This window comes from Corvus brachyrhynchos, unplaced genomic scaffold, assembly GCF_000691975.1.
Source record: "Corvus brachyrhynchos isolate BGI_N302 unplaced genomic scaffold, ASM69197v1 scaffold80, whole genome shotgun sequence".
NCBI lineage: Eukaryota > Metazoa > Chordata > Aves > Passeriformes > Corvidae > Corvus > Corvus brachyrhynchos.
The window spans coordinates 10,596,843-10,620,104 of NW_008236769.1; the positions used below are offsets into that span (position 1 = coordinate 10,596,843).

General features: G+C 39.2%; 1 protein-coding gene across 3 annotated transcripts in view; it reads right to left on the reverse strand.

Annotated features, from left to right (window-relative positions):
- Window positions 1–23,262, reverse strand: part of DOK7 (docking protein 7) — a 58,849-nt gene that overhangs the window by 25,942 nt on the left and 9,645 nt on the right. For all 3 annotated transcript variants that reach the window (XM_008645067.2, XM_017727699.1, XM_017727698.1), the window contains 3 exons: window positions 19,638–19,757; window positions 12,138–12,245; window positions 9,720–10,594 (listed from right to left, as the gene is read on the reverse strand). In XM_008645067.2, coding sequence (XP_008643289.1) covers window positions 9,720–10,594; window positions 12,138–12,245; window positions 19,638–19,757 — 1,103 coding nt within the window. The remainder of the gene's footprint in view (window positions 1–9,719; window positions 10,595–12,137; window positions 12,246–19,637; window positions 19,758–23,262) is intronic.

Below are 23,262 nucleotides of genomic sequence, written 5' to 3' on the forward strand. Positions count from 1 at the left end.
TAAGATAGATTTCCAAGGCACAAAGTGTTGTTACGTTAGCAGGGATGGCCAGAAGGCATCCCTGAAGTCCTTCCCTCTGCAGTGTCATTTAGGAATGAAACAGAAGAGTTTGTGTGCAACTGGTAAAAAGAGCTTTTTTCACACTTTGAAAAGGATTTACTCAGTTGGTCAGGTGCAGTAACTTTGCCACTTCACTGTGTCACCTTGGTTCTTACTGAGAGTTCCTAAATTTCAAAGCTAAGTTTAGCCAGAACCAAGGGAACTCAATTGGGTCAATTGCCTACCTAAAACACTGCTCAGAAGTTCCCTGTGAGAGTCATCTGCTCTCACATGTCTTACTGGGGAAGAGCTGAGTTTTACCTAATCCCCGTTTGGGCAAAATGGCTTTTGATCTAATAGAAAAATTGCATCCAAAAAAATTTGCAAAATTAGATTTTATGCAATATGCCTCTTCATGAGGATTTTAGAAAAGAATACATTAAGAAAACATAGTACCGTTATGGGGTTTTTCCTCCCTCTGTTGTTACAACTTGGCTGGAAGTTCAGGCATATCCTCAAGCATGTTCTTGATATCTTGCTCCTTTCTAAATGCTAAAAAATTGCTAAGCCCTCAGGCTAATCCCATTCTTAGAAAGAACTGATCTTCAACTGCCATGTCCTCAGTCACGGACTTTCTGAATCAACTGAGTGTAAAGGCTCATGCATTCATAACTTCTGTCCAGTAACTGCAGTTCTTGAAAGACACCATTCTTCAAGCTCAATTTCACACACATAAAAAATTCTCTTGAAATAACTTATTCAGTGCCACTGCTTTGTGGCCTTTCATTAAAAAGAAAGCAGCTTTCAACTATTTGTTGAAGTTATAAAAATTAGTGATAGACTTGCCACCATTCTAAAACAAAAATTGTGGAGCAGGTGCTTCATCATGGCAGGTTAATTTTCTCCTTTAGCAACTCTCACTAATGACTTTCTTTCTGTCCACAGTTTCTTAAAAGGCAAACTTTCTGTCTCTCTCACTGCCATGTGGACAACATTGCATTTAATATAATCTTTAGCACTTGGATAGAATTTTCAACATCCAAAGTCCTGTAGAAACACAATCCCATCAGTCCTGACAACAGCCTTGGGAAGCAAATACAGATACCACAAAGTGAGGTAAGCTGGTCAGAGCCACAATAAAACCCTTGCACAAAATTCCTGCATCAGTCCAAATCTCAAGCTTCTTACCTCTCTTTATAAAAAGTGAGACAGTGCCCAAAACACCACTTTGCCATCACAAACTCCTGCCAGGAGTCTGTCTGCTATAGACAACCAGCTTTATAGCACAGTGGGCAGGTTTGTCAAATGCATTCAACACTAAGCCAGGCAGAGCAAGAACACCAGAGTTTAGCACAGATTCTTTCTGTGTTACCTGATGTCCAGAGCAGTCAATTCCACTCTTCTACTACGGGACAGGGTTTGAAATCTGCCTGGTTTAGATGTCAAAAATCCATCTTATTTATTTTAACTCACGTGTAACCTAAATCTCTAATGAAGTGAACACTTTAGCTACACTGATTTAAGTGGCCTTGCTTCTAGAAGTGTCAGAGGAAAGGAACTGAAGTCTGCACAAGGCTTCTGCTGAACTCAGTGGGACATTTTGGTCAGAACTGTACAATTGCATGAGAGGTAAATTTGACGGTCTTATCTTCCTTATGGACTTATAAAGAATTCCCTCTCCTTTCTCCTCTAGACAATTTCCCTTGCACTTCAGCAGAAGCATTCAGAACTCTGCATAATAAAGCAAGCTATAAAATCTCAAGGAACTTATATAACAGTCCGTCCTGAAAATTGGTGGGCATTTTTGTATCAGAATGGCTTATGCACATTTACTACCTTCTTTGCCTATGGGAAACATTCATTCAGTTCTGAACATATAAATATATTTCTGTGATTCATTCCTCAAATTGGTTTCAGTATAATGAAACCACAGAGCAGGTTCAATGGAACAGGTAATAACCCATTTTCTATTCAATAGATTTGTTGCCACATATTTTCATGCTAACAAATGCCAAAATTGAATTATCCATATGAAGATGTTGTTACCATATTATTAAATTTCACAAACATAATAGCTGGAAAAATTATTTGCTCTTTATGACTAAAGCAATGAAACTTGGAATAGGGTCGGATATGACAAAGAGTAAGGACTTGCCTACGCCATAATACAACTCATACCTTCAGACGTAATCTGATTACAAGTAATTACAAGTCATTGTAATTCTGCTGACATATTATCAGCCAGACTGAAAGTATTTCCACGGATATCTTTAAGTAATAAGTATATTGGGAATCTTGAATTACCAAAACTAATTCCACTCCTATGTCTTGTCCTGAGTTATGAATGAGTTTAAGCACAATTTGTATAATTTTGCTGGAACGCATTTCACCCTTCTAATTTGCATACTTCCAGTTTTAAGTGGCTCTGTCAAAAAAGGTTGGTTGGAAAGGTCACACCCCTACTGAGCATCAATTTTCAGTCCTCTCATCTACTCACAGTGAGCTGCTGTCAGCCCTCCAGACATCCCATCCAAATGATTGCTATCCTACTGACACTCGCCAATTCCTTCTGAGCCATGCAATTACTTTGATGTCACTGACTGTTAATCAAAACAAAATATTTCCTGCATAGTCTTTTTAATGCACAATCTTAAAAATAGAATGTTGGCAGACATTACAAACAATTTTTCAGAAATGCAAGTCAAGGAGTTGAAGTTTTTTGAAAGTAACTTTGCTTATGATCTTCCAGAAGGAGATAAACCATATGGGAATCAAACTTGTGAATCTTAATCCAGGGCTTCTACTGGAGTTATTAGCTTCTCCTGAGCTGAGCTCCATGTAATCTATGCTTTCCTTGTATCTTTTTGTATTTTCTTCCTCTGCAGGTGAATTTTCCTTTCTCCCTTTTAGAAAATGAAGATAGAAAGTGTCTGCTAACACTTTGTAGGATTCTGTTGAATTTTTCCAGAAAGAAATGGATTTCTATTTAAGGGGGGGAGGGGAGAAAGAGAAAAAAAGCCTTCTATTTTCTCATTTTGGCCACATTCCAAGCAATCTGAAGAGTCTCCTTTACAGCTGGATCAAAACCAGAAGCTCCACAAACCCTACATTCCAAAGGGAATAATTTTTTCCAGCTTTTATTATCAGATGACTGCTCCTTCAAAGCATTTCTTTCTCTCTCTTCAGAAAAGCTACTGCTCCCAAGAGAGGAAGAAGTAGCCATCAGTATTAGTAATAACAACAGCTATTAGCCAGCTTGATTGTATTTAGGGGAGGAAGCCAATTTTCCCATTTGTTCATTGTGATGGGGATAGAAGGTCAATACCGTGGTTTATCAATATCTCCATGGCTCTCTGACAGAAAAGCAATCCAGCAACATTTGTGTTTGGTACAGAAGAATGAATTCTGCTGAGTTACATTGTGTGCATTCCCTCGTGTAAGGAAAGATGCTCTCTTCTCTTGACATTGTTATAATTTCACTTACCAGTGCTTCTGTGGCAGGCACTTCTTTTCCCACTACAGACCACAGGCTGTTCGCCTTAGTGCCAGATCCCAGTAAGTGCCAACTCTTATTATTCTGAATTTAGATTAAAACCTTTATTTTTTGCACAAAAGTCATGAGGATTCTTTCATGATAGATGGAGAGTACCTTGAATAAAGTTTTTTAGATAAAAGATAAGGTAGCCTCCTACAGGGCTGAAAGCAAGTCAGATCTGCATTGCTCTGGGGGGGTTGGCATGTCTCTTGTGTTACTGTGACCTCTGAAATCCAGATTCTTACCCATTAAGTGACCTCTTCCATGCAAACCTTCGGAAGACCCAGGTCACTTATATGAGCCCTTACCAGCAACAGCAATGGAAAAGGAAGCTGGGTCTCTTCTTGATCACTTGGGAGTGCAGCCTGTTGCCAAGAAGCATTATAATACTGTACAAATTAACTGGTGAACTGGGAAGAGAAAAAAGTCTTCCTTCCCTGCAAGCTGATGATAAGCAGTATCTCTACACAGTGCATAAGGAGACCTGGATGGGAGATGAGATCAAGAGGATGGAGATCATCTCTACAATAGACTTGGGCTCCTGGCCAAAACCAGAAAGAGGAAAACAAAACAAATCTAGCTCTAAAGCCTGATACTACATCCACCTGTTTTATGCCACTTTTCTCTGTCAGCTTCAACTGGAGAACATATTTGATCTGCACAGCACTGGGTGCTTTTGTCAGCATAACCAGCTCCAGAAATGACTTGCATTTCACTGTAAAGCGCAGCAACAATCATGGGTTTCTTCTATTTCAGAAAGATGATGTGGGAAAATTGGTGGGCTTTAAGATGCATTTGAATCTCTGAAAAGTCTGAAGAGTAACACTACTTTATCACAAAAATTTCAGAGCCTTCAGAGCCTTTTACAACAATGGCAATGTAAGTAAAATGCCAGATGGCCAAACCATTGTCCAGTGCAGACACCTCATTTAGTGGTGACACATGTGATGGAAGATGCACATCACTACTGGTTCATGTATCACAGTCAGGACTCAGAAAAACAACTGGAATTAAATCTTGAAAGAAAAGAGCACAAAAGCAAGTTTTCTAATTCATGCAAAAAGTCAGCAAGACCCAGATACAGGAACCTCACAAACACATCATTCAGGTCAACAATAACAACTGACTTCCAGGTTCCTCTGAGGTGCAAACTGTTCCTGTTAGTTCTAACAGTGCCCAGCTGCCCAGAGCTCTGAGATTACAGCAGAAATACAAGCAGCTACAATGCTGTAAGAAGATGACGAACGCATCCTTCTCAGCTGAGAATTTAGACAGCTTGTAGCTTTTTTAAAGGTGGGAGGAAGCATAAAATGTTACAGCACCACACATCAATACTGTAAAAAAAATCTTTGAAAAGAGATGTAAAAGATGTGCAAATACAAATAATCATGTTCCTACACTCTCAGAGAACGCATGGAAATAAACACAGTACAAGATAAACACATAAGGTTTTCAGTCTCCTGGGGAAAGAGGTAATGACTCCCAACAGAAAAAAATAAGCTAAATTAAGGTTGTAGATAACAGTACATTGTGGTTTCTTTAGTATCTGTTTTAGTACTACATTAGAAAAGTACTTGATTAAAAGCCAAAAAAAATTAAAACATTCTCAGTTACACAGATATGGCCATGTAGTCATGCAGCTGCCATTTCTTGAATTTCACCACACAAGTTAACACCTTACAGGCCTTCTCTTTCACCACTTTCAAAAGCAGCATCTACAATGAGAGGAGACACACCAGCTAACTCCAGGGTTAAGGGGTTTGTATGGGATTTGGAAAACCAAGGCTACATTCCAAACCCAGCTACAGGCTGCTCATGATCCTGGTAAAATTAGTCCAGGTAAGACAGCAAAAGAGACCTCAATGCAGGATGTTCTTTAGAGTTCAAGCCCCTTCTCTGTCTGAAGACACATCAGCTGTGCTTTTCCCCAGACTTAGTCTCTCCCTGGTCTGCAACGCACAAGGGACACACAGATACTCACAGGTTCTCTAGAACACAAAGATTCTGCACTCACCCAAGGATGCAGGTGATTAACCAGCCCTGAAAGGGGGATGTGGTGCTGCATGATTAAATACAGTAGTAAAGAGCCTGCTCAAGGATCACAGTACAGGCATGCACATGCCTTCCTGTGGAGTTGGAATGCAAAAAGGAAGCAGTTTCAACAGGACAGAATAAAAGAATTAAATATCCTATCACCTAGCCAAACCAACTCCCCACTTAAACTGAGATCCACATGCCCTTCAAGGCAGGTGCCAGTTCTCCCTATATTGTGTATGGAAGGGTTCTCAGCCCCTCAGTGCAGTGGATCCCGCTGCCTGACAAGACCCCTGAACTCTTTTATCCATCATAACCACAACATTTCTGTATTTCCACTTCCTACAAATATGCTGGGAGATTCAAAGTTGGAGGCATAGCGTGCTCCGGCACTGTGGTAGCAGGAGCTATACAACTACCTCACGGAGGGTTTGGGTAGACTAGCTCCTAATTTGGAACCATATTGTCCCCAAGGAGGCTTTGGTTATTTTAAAATCATCTACTTAAGTAGGTGGCTGAATACCAATAGAGATTGATGACAAGAGCCACACACAAACTGACAACTTCTTTTCCCCTCTATCATGGCAAGTTAACTACCAAAGCAGTACTCATGACTACATTTCTACATAAACAAGAACTCCCACTGACATAAATATGAGTTTAGCATGACCTAGACATACATAAATGTAATTCCTACTAATAGGCACATTTGGAGCTGTCAACAATGATTTGAATATAACACTAAGTGGCATGAAGAGACAGCCATAAACATTCCATATTAATTCATCTTGCAAGAAGAAGGTGGTCAGGGGACAAAAAGCAAGACAAAACTAAACCCAGTACTTGTCAGATGGAAAAGGACAAAACCAGTTGGAAAATAATTTTATTTTTCAGACTTCTACGAAAATTTACAAACAATGATGGTGTAAAAAAAAAGGAACACCCTATAAAAAAAGTTGACATTTGTCAAACTATAGCATCAAAGGAAGTTACAGAGCAACAAGCATACATGAAATTCTATTCATCAAATTAGTATTAGTTAAGTAGTTAAAAATGTAATAAGTCTAATAATAAATCTCTACAGCTTACTCAGAAATTGTAACAATCAACTCTGAGCTTAAATTATACTTACAATAGACAATGAATTCATCTCTGCAATCATCTACAGCACTGAAATCAGCTAGGTCAAATTACATAGCAAAGGCACATCTTGGGAAGTTTGTAAGGACATCTTGAGCGCAGCACTATTACGTACAACAGAAAGCAAATCACCCTGCATGCTTGCTTCTTAGTCCCCAATGTCTAATATGAAATACAGTATACAAATAATAGAAACAATATTTAGTAAGTCTTTTCATGCTGGTTCTATTCTTCATGCAGAGTGACAGAAAGGCTTCCTTGCCCTATTTTCTGTTCGAGCCTTGGCACTTTCGCAGGGTCTGTTCTCCCTGTTTTCATCATCGTCCTTGTCATTAGTAGAGTAGGTGGCTCTTAACAAGTCAGTCCCAGTCAGGACCCCCACCATGCCCTCCACATGTCTTCATCCCACAACTCTCTCCAACTCTTCACATGCTGAGCTCCAACATGCACACACAACATGCCCAAACCTAACCTCCATTTGCCAAAGTTTACATACAGGGCAGAAAACAAACAAATGCTCACAGCCTTAATTACTGCTGCAGCCTTTCCTCTACCGAGGTCACTTTAAATAGTAGGCATTTAAAAGCCATTAACACAATTTAATCAACAGCTTAACTCAAAATTGCAAAGGAACCCCAAACACCAGCACATTAAAGCCTTTTGAACATGAATTTGAATAAACGTGAAAACCTGGTGTTTTCATCAATCCATAAATCAGCTCCTCCTGGACCTAACTTAAATATATCCTACTCAAAGTACAAGGAGTAATAATTATTTTTTAGTTACAGCCTATGGATTTGTGTGTTCACTGCACTCCTCAGGAGAACAGCCGAAGACAGCATCCATTAAATACTGCTAAAATAACTCATCTTGACAGTTCAAGAGAGTGCATCAAAGGGTTACTTTTTCTTTCAAAAGTAAAAACAAACCCATGAATCATTCTATTTAATGAGACTTCTTTTGCAACTGCTTATAAATGGGATTTTTTAAAAAAAAAAAAGCAGCTGTGCATATCTCATGCAAAAACAAAAGTTAGTAAGAAGGTTGCACCAGTGTTTATCACTAAATTTGTTTAGGTATAGACAAGATCTGAAATTCTTTCCAGCTTATCTTACTAGGGCAGCTAGAAACACCATGAAACCTGACAGCACTTTGCAATAAAAGATGTGGCTATTTATGTAATTGGGGTAAACAGGCAGTAGTAATGACATAATTTAGCTTTTAATGGGTTTTGAAGATATCCAGTGGAACACTCACTTTCAGCTTCCCATCTTCCACAGATACCCAGGGTAAAATTTGATAAATTTACATCTAAACCAACAATTCAGATCACCCAGAAACATTTAGACCATGTGAGCTAATTGTACCTGAGCTACTTCTTTCCTCTCTGCCTATGACAAAGACACCTTTGAGCTTTCTAATCCCAAAGCAGAGCTCTTCCAGAAATCAAGTCTTGGTCATTTTTCCCAAATTCTCCCTAACTACAGGCAGCAGCCACAGGAAGCCAACAGCAGATACACCGCTGTGCACGCCACCGCCTGCACTGCCTCCAGCCACACTTTCAGAACTGGACTAGAGGGCTAGTGAGGGCCTGTGGTGCAGGTGGCTGGCAAGGATGGTCTTGGAAGATGACCAATCCTACTGACCAGTGTAGACACAACCTTAGAAAGCCTGTCCCACAAGTGCCTCCTTACCTGCCAAGTGTTGCAGGTAGCTGACAAAGTAACGTCCAAGGTGCTGGGACGGGGCTGGGCAAGGGGCCCAAGCAGACAGAGCTTTCCAGTTTGCAAACATGTGAAGGCACTCAATGATGCAAATGCATGAAACACCTCATGAGAAGAAAACAATCCCTCAAACTTATAACCTTTTAATTTTTCTTACATCACCTACTAGGCATTCAAACCCTCTTCATAGCAGTGGTTTATGTAATCTCACATTTAATTAAATGCACACATTTCAATGGCAGTGTTTAATTCCTCTTGCAGAAGTCTCTCTTGCTGAATCCTTGCTTCACACATTCCCTAAATTAAGCACTCCCTCTAACCTTCCCAGCCTTTCAACAGCTCACTAATACAAGCAGCTTTACCTTCTTCTAGTTTAGCAAACACATTCACAAAAAAAAAAAATCTTCTCCAGCATGGATAAAAACAGATACATTTTCATGCAATGTATAATTAATGTATAAAGCTTACTGCCATAAAAAGATAAGAATGTAGCAGGTCCAAAAAGAATTTATAAGAACATCAAAGTCTCAGTTAACAGATACTGGCAAATGTGTTTGGAAAGGCAAGTGAACCTCCACAGTTTAGGTATTAAGTCTTTATGTGACTGTTGATCAAAAATTAATTTCCCTGCAAATAAACTGTCCTGCTTGTAGACTGCCAACGAGTTTTTGTGTACCTGCTCTAAAGTACCTGTCATTCGCCAGTCACATTACTGGATTGCCATGCTGACTTGACTATCTTGTATTTCCCCAGTGACAAACTAGGCTAACCTGGCTTCATGTGCAAGGCATGTTCAAACTCCAATGACAAAGAAAAAAAAAATCAATACAATAAAAATATGCACTCTGATCACCTTAAGAGCAGTACATACTGTTTGACCTCCCTTCTTTCTTTGTAAATACCAGCAGCAAGACAGGTCAGTGTCTTCCATGCTTGCTTGCCATTATATGACAAAGCCAGTGCCTGCAAAACCTCTCTTTCACTTACATGTACCCAAAGACAAAATTGTCCAATATAAAAGTAATGATTGTGGTCTGTATTGTTCAGTGTTTCCTTGACTAGGCACAGATTTTGAGGAAACCATGTGCTAAGCCTCTCCATTTGAGCATAAACAACCCAAAAAGTTATTACGTGTTCAAAGTATAAAGGAAACAATATTACTTATGACCTACAACTTAGGTAACTTTAAATTAATCATGCTATATTAACTAAGGTTCGTTAGCATCTGCTCAGTGTTAGGTATTTACCTTTAGTCCACCACAGATTGGACAAGATGAAAAAAGAGCTCTTGTCATCCCAAGGTGGGGTCTACATGTGTCACAGGGGTCAGCTGAGGCCCCACCAGGTGGTGACAGCTCACTACTTTTGGAGTCTGACACCTGTCCTTGTGGTTTTGTGTCTGACCACCTTGAAACAAAATCCACATATGTCTCATCACTTGAGTCCTTGCTGCTTTCTGTGAGTAAGGATGAAGGCCTCCCTCTGTGCTGGCTGTGCTCAGGTCCCCTCCGTGCTTCCAAGTGTGGTAGTAGAAGTTTTGGGTCACTGGCACCTTGAGCTGGCAGGGCCTGGTCCTTGGGTAGTGTGGAATCTGCACTCTTCAGTTGCACATCTTTAGAAGCTGCCTGTAACACACTCCTGGGTGTATCATAAACGTGTCTGAGAGAGCTGGGAACCTGATACTCTGATCCCACACCTCTCTGGGACTCACTGTGAGGACAAGTACATAGACTCTGATCTGAAGGAAAGTTCAATGGCAAGCTTAGCAATGATCCAAACTCATCACCATGGCAAATGTCCAAGCTCCCAGCATAGGAAGAGAAGCTCCCAGAGTAAGAAGAGTGACTACCAGTAGCTATTCCACTGTCAGAAGAACTCTGACGGCCTATTTCCTGCAGCTGTCTGGACCGGAGGGGCTTTGGAGGGGGTTTAGTGGTGCCACGTGCCCCTTCTGGAAGGGTCTTTTCTTCTCCCAGGTGAATACCCTTTGCAGCTGCCAGTCCATGGCTCTCCTGAGAGGTGCTGGCTGAAGATTGCTCAGGCCACACTGTCAACCTGCTCCCAACACTGACATCTGAGTGGCTGGTATCCGAAGACGAGCTTGAAAGACTCCTATCGTCTCCTAGAAAACATGAAAACCCATCAACCTATGTTTCAAACACAATCAACAGACTGAAGCATGGCAAGTATGTACAAACAGAAAGGGCCCTGAGATTCCATCTGCTTTTTGTAAGTGGAACTCTCGTCAGAAAGCCAGAATTCCTGCAATAACTCACAGCCTCACGGGAAAAATAAAATGCAATGGTATGTTACCTTGACATAACCCTACCACATTGTGGAACATAATGAATTCAAGGCTAAATTTTTAAAGTTTATGCACCAAGTTCTCCCCTTTTCAAACATAATTTACTGTCATACAGTTAATTGGGTTAATATACCAAAATACAGCCATACATCATTGTACGGATAAAAATGAAAATAATACTGTTATAAAAACTTTTTCATATCTATATCTAAGATTTCCTGTGATCCATTTATGCATATATTACAAGATTTTTTTTCCTCAATGCTACTTGCAAGAAAGGCATTTTAACAGGTAATTACTGCCATCAAATACAGAATATGGAAGAAAAAATTTGAACATTGCATGAAAGGGTACAAGGACAAAACACAAACATCACACAAAAAAATACAAAACCAGACAAATACAAAAACACCTTCTTGTAGCAAACACAGAGTCCACAATTATTTTATTTTTTCTTAATAAAACCAATGTGAAAACAAAGGCAGAAACTCTATATGAAGTTGGGCCATGACTTCTGACCAGAGGGAGGGAATAAAAATAAAACAGGCATGCTTATCTATCAAGTCTCATTTGTTTTCTATCAATTCAGTCAAGTCTAGTAGTTACATGCTGATAAAGAAAAACCTCAGGAAGCCTCACTGGAATTCAGTCACAAACCACATTACCCAGCAGTGTCTAGGCCAAAGCAGCCATGGACATGTATATAAGCACATAATTAAGTTCCTGAGGCTCTTCACAGAGACATTATTGGGCATGTAGGCTTCAGAGTCAAGAGCAAAGCAGATGTTTTGATGATCCAACTTCGGCTATTAAACAGTTCAAATGGCAGTTCAGGGCACAGCCCCTTTTACAGATCCAGTGCTAGACACTAATTCTACTTTGATACATTAACAGCTCCAGAAAAGGCACATACAGATAGCAGAGGAAAGCACAGGAGTCCTATGCTTTACTGCAAAAATCTGCCTTAAGCTTGATGTGTGAACCATACAAGTGAGTCCCTCTCACAGGCTGGACTGACTCAAGTACTTAAGCAGGTATCAGACTTGATGCAGACAGTTCTTTTTAAGTTTTACATGCACAGATTCACTAGGACTCAGCATACTAAATGGTTTTCCTGGGTTAACAGTATTTGATTCAAAACTCAGTCTGTTGAGTTGAAAACCTCCAATTAACATCAAAGGACTTCAGACAATGCTGTTAAAGAACTGCCTCACAAGCAGCATAACAAATCAAATGTCTTGATCATTTCTCTATAATTTTTCTTGTAAGTTCCACATCCTATAACACAGGCCATACAACTTTTAAAGCCTGGGCAGGAAGGAACATAATGTATTTTTATTTAATTAAAGGTATTTCTTACCTCCACTACCTTGGCGACTTGTATGGGACAGCAAGCTCAAGCGCTTTTCTAATTGCAAAGCTTCATGAGCCAATCTTTCTTCTGAATAGGCTGGATTAGTACTTGGATCTTTAAAAAGAAACAGAAAATAAATAAATAAATAAAGGAGGAAACATGGAAAATCATTTTTTAAAAAGGAAGGAAAAAAAAGACATTATTATGGTCAATTTCTATGTTTGAAATGCTGATTGGAAAAATGTATGGGACAATCTGACTTCAAGCACATCCTGGACATGTGCTACACACCAAGTTAAAATTACAAGTGTCAAAGATTGTCAGAGATTATACCCAATATCTGTAATACTTACCACCAGGAACAAAACACTGAAAAGCACAGCACCAAAGTCAATAGCTACAGAAATAATTGGCATCCAGCAAGTCTAGAAGACTTGAAAACTAATTTGACCCATGTAAAATTTGTCTGGAATTCACTGGGAATTTTTACATTAAGAAAGACCAAATTTTTAATCCTAGAAATTTACAAATCTACATCATAAAGTCAGAGTCATAGTGATGAAACGGACAGCTTCCAATCCAGATAATCTATTTACAAAGACTTTGCTTTCAAGTTTGATGTTCAGGTGATTAAGTTCAGACATCACAGACAAAATAAGCAACCTGGTGGCTCTCTGTCTTCATGTTTAATACAAGACAACTTAGAATGATATAAACCACTCCTAAAATGTACTGTCATGGATTTTCCCCATACATTTTAGTGAGTTTGCCATTCCAGCTGAAATTTTTTCACTGAAGAAGGCTGATTCTATTCCAACATAAGTAGAAAAACCAAAAGTTAAACAGTACGTGGAAGAAGTTTCATCTGTAAAACAGCCCAGTTTCCTCTAAATCATTTTGTTTCCAGCAGGCACAACAATAAAACCAGATGTTGGAAGTAATCATAACCATCACCCCAAGAGAAACCTTATGGATTCCTTCAAAATAGCACTGATGAGTGCACCATGTTCAGCGGTTGCAGAGGATATGGTCTGCTAACTTGTTTATCATCAGAAACGTCCGTAGTTCTTATTAATACATAGGGAAAGTAATTAATGACAGAGAAAACAGATTAGCTTCCTCACAACTGCTGCTCTTGTATATCTGATCAACTGGGTAGTAGAAGCACACCACAAAAACACAGAGTCATTTAAAAAGAGGGGGGGAAAGGATGAAAAAGGCTATACATTGCTGTGGTTGAGTTAGTAGGACAAAAACCAGTTGTAAAGATGAAAGAAAAGTTTCATTTTCATCCCAGGTCTTTTAGTTTTAAAAGACTTGGTATTGATATTGTCAGCATAGCAGTCAAAGCAAGCTCACACTTGGAGGAAGGAGCACTACCAAGTCAGTTGAAGCTCCATGGGAGTGCCCTATATTATTAATTACCCCAAGAAACAAACTGCCACATCTCTCCTCCCTAACCATATTCACTTTCTGACCTGCCCTAGGTAGGAATAGAAGTGAGAGTGCTGAACTTGCTAACTTTCTTTCCTGTGTAGAGGAGGTTTCCATCTTTGGCAGCCTGCAATCTGGGTAAAATGAGCAGAAAAACCAAGATACAAAGAGTCCATCTATAATAACATACACCAGAACCCAAAGGTGTTCTAACAGGGACAAGGCAACAATGCCCATGACAAACAGGGTCTGTGACCTCTCTGTCTCCCAGCTCAAACAGTGCATGACTCACTTCAAACTGAAGAACAGAAAATAGGACTATTAAATGTGGATTATTTTGTTTAGGCCTCCATTCCTATTTACACTGCAAGACAACTTGTATTAGGCATTGACTAGTTCAAACCTGTGCAACTGCTTACTCAGACGAAACCCCCAATGCTTCCATATGGACCTCTGCCAAAGGAAAACACAACACTTGGCCACCAGCACCTATGGTGCAACCCAGACAGGCCCATGCAAGGATCTGCTCAGTAGCACACAGTGTTACAAGCTGCTGCCTAAGTCTATTTGTTAATGTCCTCTGCTCCAGTTACTCTGCTCTACGTACTTAAATGCCCTATGTCCAAAAAACGTTCAAGAAATATGTTCTACGAGCATTTTGAGTATAAAGTTGTCATAACAGATCAGCAAATTGGTCAAACCAAGATGCAAACAGACACTAACCTTTTCCACACCAAACAACTGTCAGGAGGAAAGGTCCTTTTACTTTCCCCAGAATATGATTACTTGACAAATGCAGATTTTTCAGAACATTACTAGGGCACCGACACAACAACTAAGTTTTTTAAGGAACTGATATCCCTCTTACAGACAGCAAAAGATACAATTAAAAAAAAAAACTTGATCTTGCAAAACTGGCTTATAATAAAATACATGTTCGCATGTTCAACTGCTTCCAGAAGCCAAATTCCCTATCAGCTGCACAGCTACAGAACACACCAGGTTTCACCCAACAACATGAAACCTCTAGGCATACTGTCTGTCCAATAGAACTGATAACTTTTTGGTTACATTTCCCCTTAAGGATTGCCTATGTATAAAAGGTGTGTATAAAATAGGATTAATAGTTATGTGCTGCGACCTCTCATCGCTCAGTTTTGTGGAAGATTGAGCAGAAGAACTTTCCTCAGCAAGTTCTAGGAAATACCTAGAGAAATAGCTTCAAAACCTGACAAACATATACAGAGTCTAAGTTTTTGGTAGATATTAAAAATAATTATCTATCAGTCTTACACAAGTCTTTGTTTCGCCTTTTATCTTCTCTGCTAATAAGCCAGACTTCTGTGGAAAATGCAGCCAATAATACTCACCAGAAGTAACAGATTCTTATACCAGTATTATTGGTTACAGACTACCAAGTTCTAATCAGGAGGTTTTCCTACAGGATCAGACTATGGACTGCAGTCACTTTTTAGGGACCAGTTCTTACTGGAGTGCATAATCTATGACCTCGCATGAGTGCTGTTGAAATAACCCTTTTTTGTAAGCTTTTAGGCCATATTTCTACGAAGTTGGAGCTGTTGGTATCATCCTCTACCTTTTGCATGCCCAAAACACAACTTCTAAACAACTGTGTGGCAATTTACCACATTAGTAACTCAGGGGGACAGAGGCAGCATGACAGCTGTCCAAGGAAGTTCCGACAGCTTCTGCCCACACAACATCCGAGAGCAGCTCCAAGAACAATCAGTACCTTCATCTCCCAGACTCTTAACAAATGTATCCTGTCACATGATTCACTCAGGTCCTTCAATTAATAAAATGTTTTATCATCTCCAATCAAAAATGGATCCCTTGCTATGAGGAAAAAATCTTTTATGTGAGGCAGTCATTGAAATCTTCTAAAACGCTGCTTTGGGGCAAAGGGGAAGGATTACATCAAATTTAGCTGGACTAAAAATGCCTCTGCTGGAGATTTTATTTTTACATTACGTTGGTGGGTATTCATTAAAGCCACATCAGCTGCTCATCGTGGGAGATTTTGAATACTTTGGTAACATACGAACAAAGTGACACAGTAATTCAAAGCTCATGGTTGTTCAATAAGCACCTGTCAGGAAAAAATGTATTGTATCCAGTTCAGTCGGGAGCTACCTAATGGATTAGATGCATCTTTAAAATGCAACATTGGTTAATTACTTCATTAAACAAAATTAGGTAAATTAGGCTGAAAATCTCTTTTCTTTCTTCCTGTGTAACCATAGGCACATTTGTAAATCAGGCCTGGACCCTCACCTTCTTGCTAACATCTCCACACCTTGTAAGATGTCTGGAGGAATGAAAAGATGTCCTAAAAGTTTGAGGATCCACTTGGTACAGATACTGCAGAAGGCAGCCACAGAGCTGTCTTGCAATGGCCAAAGGTGTATCAAGCTTCAACAAAAAGAGCATCAGATGGATTCTCAGCAAGCAGCACTGTACACTCTCCACTCAGTCACAAAGCAGCCTGAAAAAGCTTCCAAAATTAAAAGAGAGCATCCAGATGATCAGCATTACACCTGGGGTCTTTCCAGACTGCGGGACTAGACTGGCACATAATCAGATATAGAGAGTACTGCTCTGCCCACTGATCGAAGGTATCACTGATGGGCTGTTGGGCCTTTGCTGTGTTCAGTTCTGGCATTCAACATGAACCTTGCTAGTGAAAAAAGGAGCTCAACACACACCTGATAAACATTTCTCAAATAAGAAGCATGCAAATTCAGTACAGATTAAAAACCATGCAATCAGTGATTCATTACCAAGTCTATATCTAGACTTCTGTCAAGACAGAATGTAAAATTCTCTGGACTGTTTTCTAAACATCTCTTCAAGGAACGAAAAAGAGACCATGCCAGCAGCCAATTACAGGAGCTCTCTTCCAACTAGTAGCTGGGGAAAACAAGCCATCCAAAGTCATTACATCACTCATTTGAGTCCTTTATTTAAAATACTTGTTAAAATACAATACACTTGTTAAAAACATCTAGATACCTATACCTACATGACCTTCACATTCCCATCTTCTATGTCTTGGGGGGAGGGAGGGAAGGGGGTGGTTTACGAGACCGGATCATGCAGCTTTTAACAAATCAAAACCTCCAATCTGCTAGTGAAGATATCAGTAGGACTATTTTGGTACAATTCTGAAGAATTAATGGACTCCCAAAATAAGTACAACAAGTAATAAACCATAAAACATCTAATACTCTTTTCCTTCTCCATTTTATTTTGGATGTACACATAACAGAATTATTTTTTATCATGAGAATAGTAATTTGATTCATTTCCAAAACATCACAGAATAATTCAGGTTGAAGGGGATCTCAGAGTTCTCTAGTCTGACCTGCTGCTCAAAGCTGGTCCGCTGAGAGATTAGACCAGATTGTGATACCTTGCAGTTGTCAGTCAAGTTTATGAGTTGCACTGCATTGGATTTTCATTGCATATTTTATAGATGACATCATAAAATACGTACAGTAATCACATATCCATGTGATAAGAACATCATGCTTTTAGAAATAAGGTACAGTTTTTAAAACTACAATCCTGAAAATAAGATGTCAATATTGTCCTTGAGCAAACACCCCTTGCACACCCAGTTTACAAATTCCATTTGGATACTGGGTATTTTACATTTGTTCAAGAATCACTATGGCAAGTAAGAAAACTGGTCATTTTTCAGCCCTCTTCAAACCATTCTCTACCATCTCCTATTAATTTCATGCTAACACATAAATATTTCAGCACCCCTTTTAACCATATGGTTGAGCTGTTTGCACATGAAGCAACTGGTGTCATTCATTCATCTTTTTAACAGACTACACACACATTGATTCCGTAACATCTGTGGATTATATTTGTGCTATGGGCATTGGTGTCCAACACTGTCACCGTGACTTTTTTTACCCTATTTCACTCTTTCTCTGTACATCTGCCCTTTGTGTGTTTTCCCTGATTGAAAATACCACAGCACTTCAAGCCTATTTCATGTTTGAGTTGGAAAGGTACAGGCAAAGGCAAGATGCCAAATTCAAGTAGCAAACTGTGAAGAGAAGGTTTCTCTAAAAGCTTTTAAATTGCACAAAAGCAGAACATTGCATACATAAAGTACTGCTGAGGCTGTGTAGCATTCTGCACTGCAGTAAACATGAATTACACAGGCAAGACATTTCTTGACAGAATCCCCAATATGGAAGTTTTGATCTAGTTACCTGAAGTGTACAGATAATTAATCTGTTTACAAGTGGATGCTTTCAAAAGGTTGAGTGAATTTCAATACTTGACAGACACAGTGTGCAGCTGGTAGACTTAACCTTTTAAAGCAATACAGTACATTCTGTGTAACAACATATTTGATAAGGAAAATTAGTTTACGGATGAATCACCAGAACTGTACATGTGCATGTGCCTTAAACAGATCTGTACAAGCTTCTGCATGGGATAATAAATGAAGGAGAACATAAAAAAATTTTTTTTTCCATGAAGGAATGTGTACATAGGGAGAGACCACAAACTGGAAGAGACAAGGGTAAAATACACAGGAATAAAAGTTAGAGGGCTCAAGGTAGCTTGGATACATAAAGGCAGAGGAGTCTGCAAGAACATGAGCACAATTGTCTACAAAACACTTCTCCTGTCCAGGGAAACAAGATGAAATCAAGTGGATGAGATTTTAATGGCAAGTCCATCAAGCACAGAAGAGAAATTAAAAGACCTCCAAAAGGAGGTCTTCTCTTACAAAAAATGCCAAATACTCCCCAGGATGTCCCACATCCACTTTATGCACCTCACTGAGGTCAGAGCTCCTGATGGAGGGAAGGGATTGTGGTATGTGGCACAGCAACCCACAAACACAAGAAGTGCTAAGATGTGAACACAGATTTACTCCTACATGCTTCTAAAAAAAGAATCTTCAAAGATTGTGCCATCTAAAATGGCACAATCAACACTGTTTCTGTTGTTAGGTTTTTTGTGTTTGCTTCTTTTTTTTAACACTCTAGTTAATTGAATGCAAGCATATATCATCACACAAGAATGACTTTTTTTGTCCACTATTCTGCTTGATTATTTACTTCTGCCTTACAACCAAGAGAAAGACAATATGAACTGAACCTTGTGTTTACTGCATTTACTAATTTTTAGCTAATAACTAATTTTTCATAATTTATTTTCACAAGCTTCACATACAGATCTAATCTTTTCCATCGCATTTCCTTCCTGCAATTAATTTAATCTTATAACAGCAATAAAATCCTGTCAAACACTTATTAACTGTCTAACACACAGAAACTCTAAGTATTTCCACAAATCCCAGCTCATCCTTCACCATCCTTGCAGCCTATTCCCACAGTATTCCACCACCAAATCACAGGTAATTTTCTGCAATCTCATTTCTACACTTTTGTCCTGTCTGACAGAGTCATTCTGACTCAATAATCAATTCATCTGCTGAAATCAAAAGGCAATAAGGTTTATTATGATGCTGTCCAAATTCCTCTTTGGCCATTGCAGTGCATGCAGCATTTACCATGAAATAGGAAAAGGAATTTAATCTCCACATATCAGGAAAAAGCTCAAGTTGAAAAGTTCAAATGTGATGAGGAGGCTTGACAAAGTTTTCTAAGGCTGACAAGACTTAGAACATTTTTTTTTGGATAAACTCAAAATGCTCCAGAAGTTAGTTTGCCATTAAACTCTCAAAACAGCAATGCAGACATGGATCCAAGTTAAATGTGTAAGTTTAAAACTAAAAGTTAGGGTTCCTTTCAATTCAAATTGCCATCTTTTAGTACTGTTAAATAAGAGAGGGCTAGAGTTAGCAATACCACCAGAAATATGAATGAGCCAGAGCAGCAGGGGGAAACTAGGTACATCCAGCTTATAAATCTGTATGGTGACATCTCAGAATGAAAACCACTTTGCACTCTGCACACCCTCGGTGTCTGCAAGCTGTTCTTACACCAGCAGCAGTGGGTGTGAGACATGACAAGTTCCTACTTCACTTGGTTACTCTATACTTCCTATATTAACCTGGGAGCACTGGACGCAAACCGAAAGGGCCTTTGGTCGGGGAGATGCCGCGGACGATGCAGTCGAACAGGAAGCTGATCTGCTCCCCTTCAGCACAAGAGAGGAAAAAAACACCAGCCCCTGCAAGAAAGCACAACATAAATATGTGTGGTTTTCACCTGGAAACACTAGAAATATACTTTGCTAAAGCTATTTATGACATAGGAATCAAAAGAGTTTTCAGTGCAAGCCATGAAAAGAACTAAACAAGACGTTCTCCTGGGAAAAGAAATAAAAAATTCAGATCAGCACACACACACTATAACACAAACATACATGTAAATTCAATAGCTGTCTAATAATTTATGTTAATTTTATGACATTCAGGCACTTAGAGTAATGTCCTAGAATCATAGAATGGATTGGGTTGGAAACGGCCTTAAACATATCTAGTTCCAATCCCCCCGAACTGTCAAAACAGACACCTTATTCTCAATAGCTGTCCAGGTCTTTTATTCTTATTTATCCCTAAAATTTTGTAGGTCAAACAGAACTAGGCAGGAACTGTCAGGGATATTTAAAGTGTCTTCAAAAGAATGAACCAAGTTAATTCTACTTTTAACTAGTTTGAAGCAAAAGGAGTTTTTTATATACCAACAAATTAGAATTTGGTTATATTGCTGGATTATGGCATAAATTTTCCTAGACTAAGTCCTATATGTCTATTATTAACAGAACGTAACACAACTCCACAGGTTGTCATCAGATCTTTACCCTTTGCTCTATTCTGATATTTGCTTTCCATTCATTAAGAATAGCCCCAAGCAAAATTAGAATGAGAATCACTAAATAAACAAACAAGTTATGAGCTCCATGATACATGGCTACATGAAAAACATGAAAGACTAGAAGGGCTCCTCAGAACATTTTATTAATTGGTAGTCCAAATATAAATCTCATCAGGAAAAAAAAAATATTATCTTAAAACATCAGGCAAAAACCACTCCAGTAACGAGCAATTTCAGGGAAATAATACTTCAATCCCAGAAAAAAAAAAAAAAGGAAATTAAATTAGTATATAGACTTTGAAGTGCTGCCACTTCACCAGAGCCATGCATACAAGAAAACTTTAATACCAAATCTAGACCTGTAGCAAGGTTTTGCATATTACTTTCCTTGTGACTCAGGCCCCTAACCTGGACATGTGTTTGACTTCCGCAGATCTCTAGCCAGTTCAGGGTTGCATACATATTTTTTCCCATTTTACTCAAAGCAGCAGAGCTGATCTTGACCAGAATGACTGCATCCCCATCACTTTCCAAACATATACCCTGTCATATCCAACAGGATACTCACATTTCACTTAAGCAATGGATACACTTTTGACAACTTGACAAATGGCTGTGGGATTCAAACAAAAGGGATAATAGAGAGTGGACCACAAGCCACAATAACTATTTTAGTAAATTAGGTATGACCAGCAAGCTGTAAACTGACCTCTCTAGGAAAAACATATTCTGGTCCACACTTTTTTATCACTCTCAACTTATGTCACATCTGAGTCTCTGCCAGTTCTGCTTAAATCTATTCAAGACAACACAGTTAGAGGCATCTTCCTAACTTGATTTGTCACTCCACCACATTTGCATCTCTTCAGATCTTGCCTATCAAAAATTCTTCAGCCAAAGAAACATGAACACACCTTGGCTTCAGGATCTGATACCATCTAGGAGACTACAACACTAATCACACAGTCTGACACGTATGAAGGTTTCTGCTGGTGACTCACTTGCAGCCTTGCCCCATTTCCCCTCCCCAAGAGATGCCAAAGTCAGAGAACATTTTATTAGGATAAAAAAACCCCGAGTGCAATGTATTCAGGAATTATTTGAAATTCAGCTTTTTCTTTGAGCTGACTTCTCCTCCCCACACAGAATAGAGGGAGTCTACAGAAAAATGACCTTTGCATTCCAAGCATCATAAGCAAGCAGGATAGAGACAGTATAGCAGAGGACATCCATGTCTCAAGCACAGTGATATACAATGTGGCTTGATAATTCACCAGAATCCTACACCTCCCTGCTGCCACTCAGGCAAAAAAAAAAGATTCCTCAAATATTTCTGTACATGAAGAGTACATCTGGACCACTTTGTTCTTTTATCACCTTTGTCAAGAGTAACTTAAACTCCTAAGAGGCTCGACAAGCCTCTGACTTTAATGGAAACAAAGAAAGTAAATGTGTGCATGTGAGCTGGCTGCTTAACTCAAAGGATTTTTTCTGCAAATAACTATAGGTCATTTGGAAATCCCAAAACCAAATGTGATGTCCTTTATATAACCGGTGCAAACAGTGTATGTCCATGTGCATGTGGACACAAATCCAACATAAACATACAGTAATTTCTTTGTAGATTCTACTATTCATGTGAGCACCTTAATTGCTGACTGACTCACAGGAAACATTTTCTTTCTTGTTTTGGTAGGTAGAACTAGATTGCAAGGGAAGGAAGCAGTCTGAGGGTCCTTGACAAAACATCAAGTGAGATGAATGAGTAGGCAAGGCTTAACTAAGTAATGTTCTAAAAGCATACATAAAAGCAAGCAATTATATTTCTTTTTTTCTTTCTTGAGACAACTGAGAAATTCACAACTGGAAATTACATATCTCAGTCATGTGTTAGAACAGGCTTGGTTCATAGGCATTTAGAAGCCAAGGAATATGTGGTATGCATCACTGTAATACCATGCAGCTGTTCACCAGACTGAAGGGCTGACTCAACTCTCTCCATGGGCTAATAGACTTGGTGAAAAGCAGCCTCCAACCACTTGCACAAGACTGAAACACTCAGCCAGTCCTCTCTGGCAGTCAGCAGTAAAGCATTGTACAGTCCCTCAAACATTCAAGACAAGCTGCCAATTTCATAAAACTTCCAAGTAATACTTAATCTTGCCAATGTTGATTTTAACTTACCATATTAAAAAAGCAAACCCATGGGCAAATACACTTTCAAAATGGACAATGGCCAAAAATTACTTCAATTTCTGTAGTGTGTGTAAAAGCAGGGAGGAGGAGTCAGTCCCTTCCCATTACTACTCCTAGCAGGTGCTAGACAATACTAGAGCCTGAAGCCTTTTAGCTGCAGGACAGGTAGGAACCACGGCAGCTCATTCCATGGCAAGCAGCATGTCATCCAACCTTGGCCTTGAGCAGCCCCCTTCAGAGTGTATCTCACACTGCACTTCCCTCTGGGGAAAATGACAAAGGGTATTCCTATTACTGCCAACTAAGATATGGGCATGACTACTAAAAACAGATAAATAGAGGTAACAATGTTGGTTGCCTGCAGTAGGCCTAAGTAGGAGACAGCACAGAATACCCACAAGTAAACAGAAGTTTCAATCTACGCAACCCAGGATCCTCCAAAAAATTCCAGATCTTGCCCCTGTCTAACCACCCCTACTACTTCTAAATTTCAAATAAATGCAGAAGTGGAAACAAGAAAGGAAAGAAGGAAAGAAGTACCAAATTTTATCAAAACACCAGAACAATCACAGAAATACTCCTACTTATCTTGCAATTAGCATTTTTTCTTTCAAAGGGCACGAAGGGTCCTACAAGTTCCTTTCTTCAAGGAGATGCTGTCA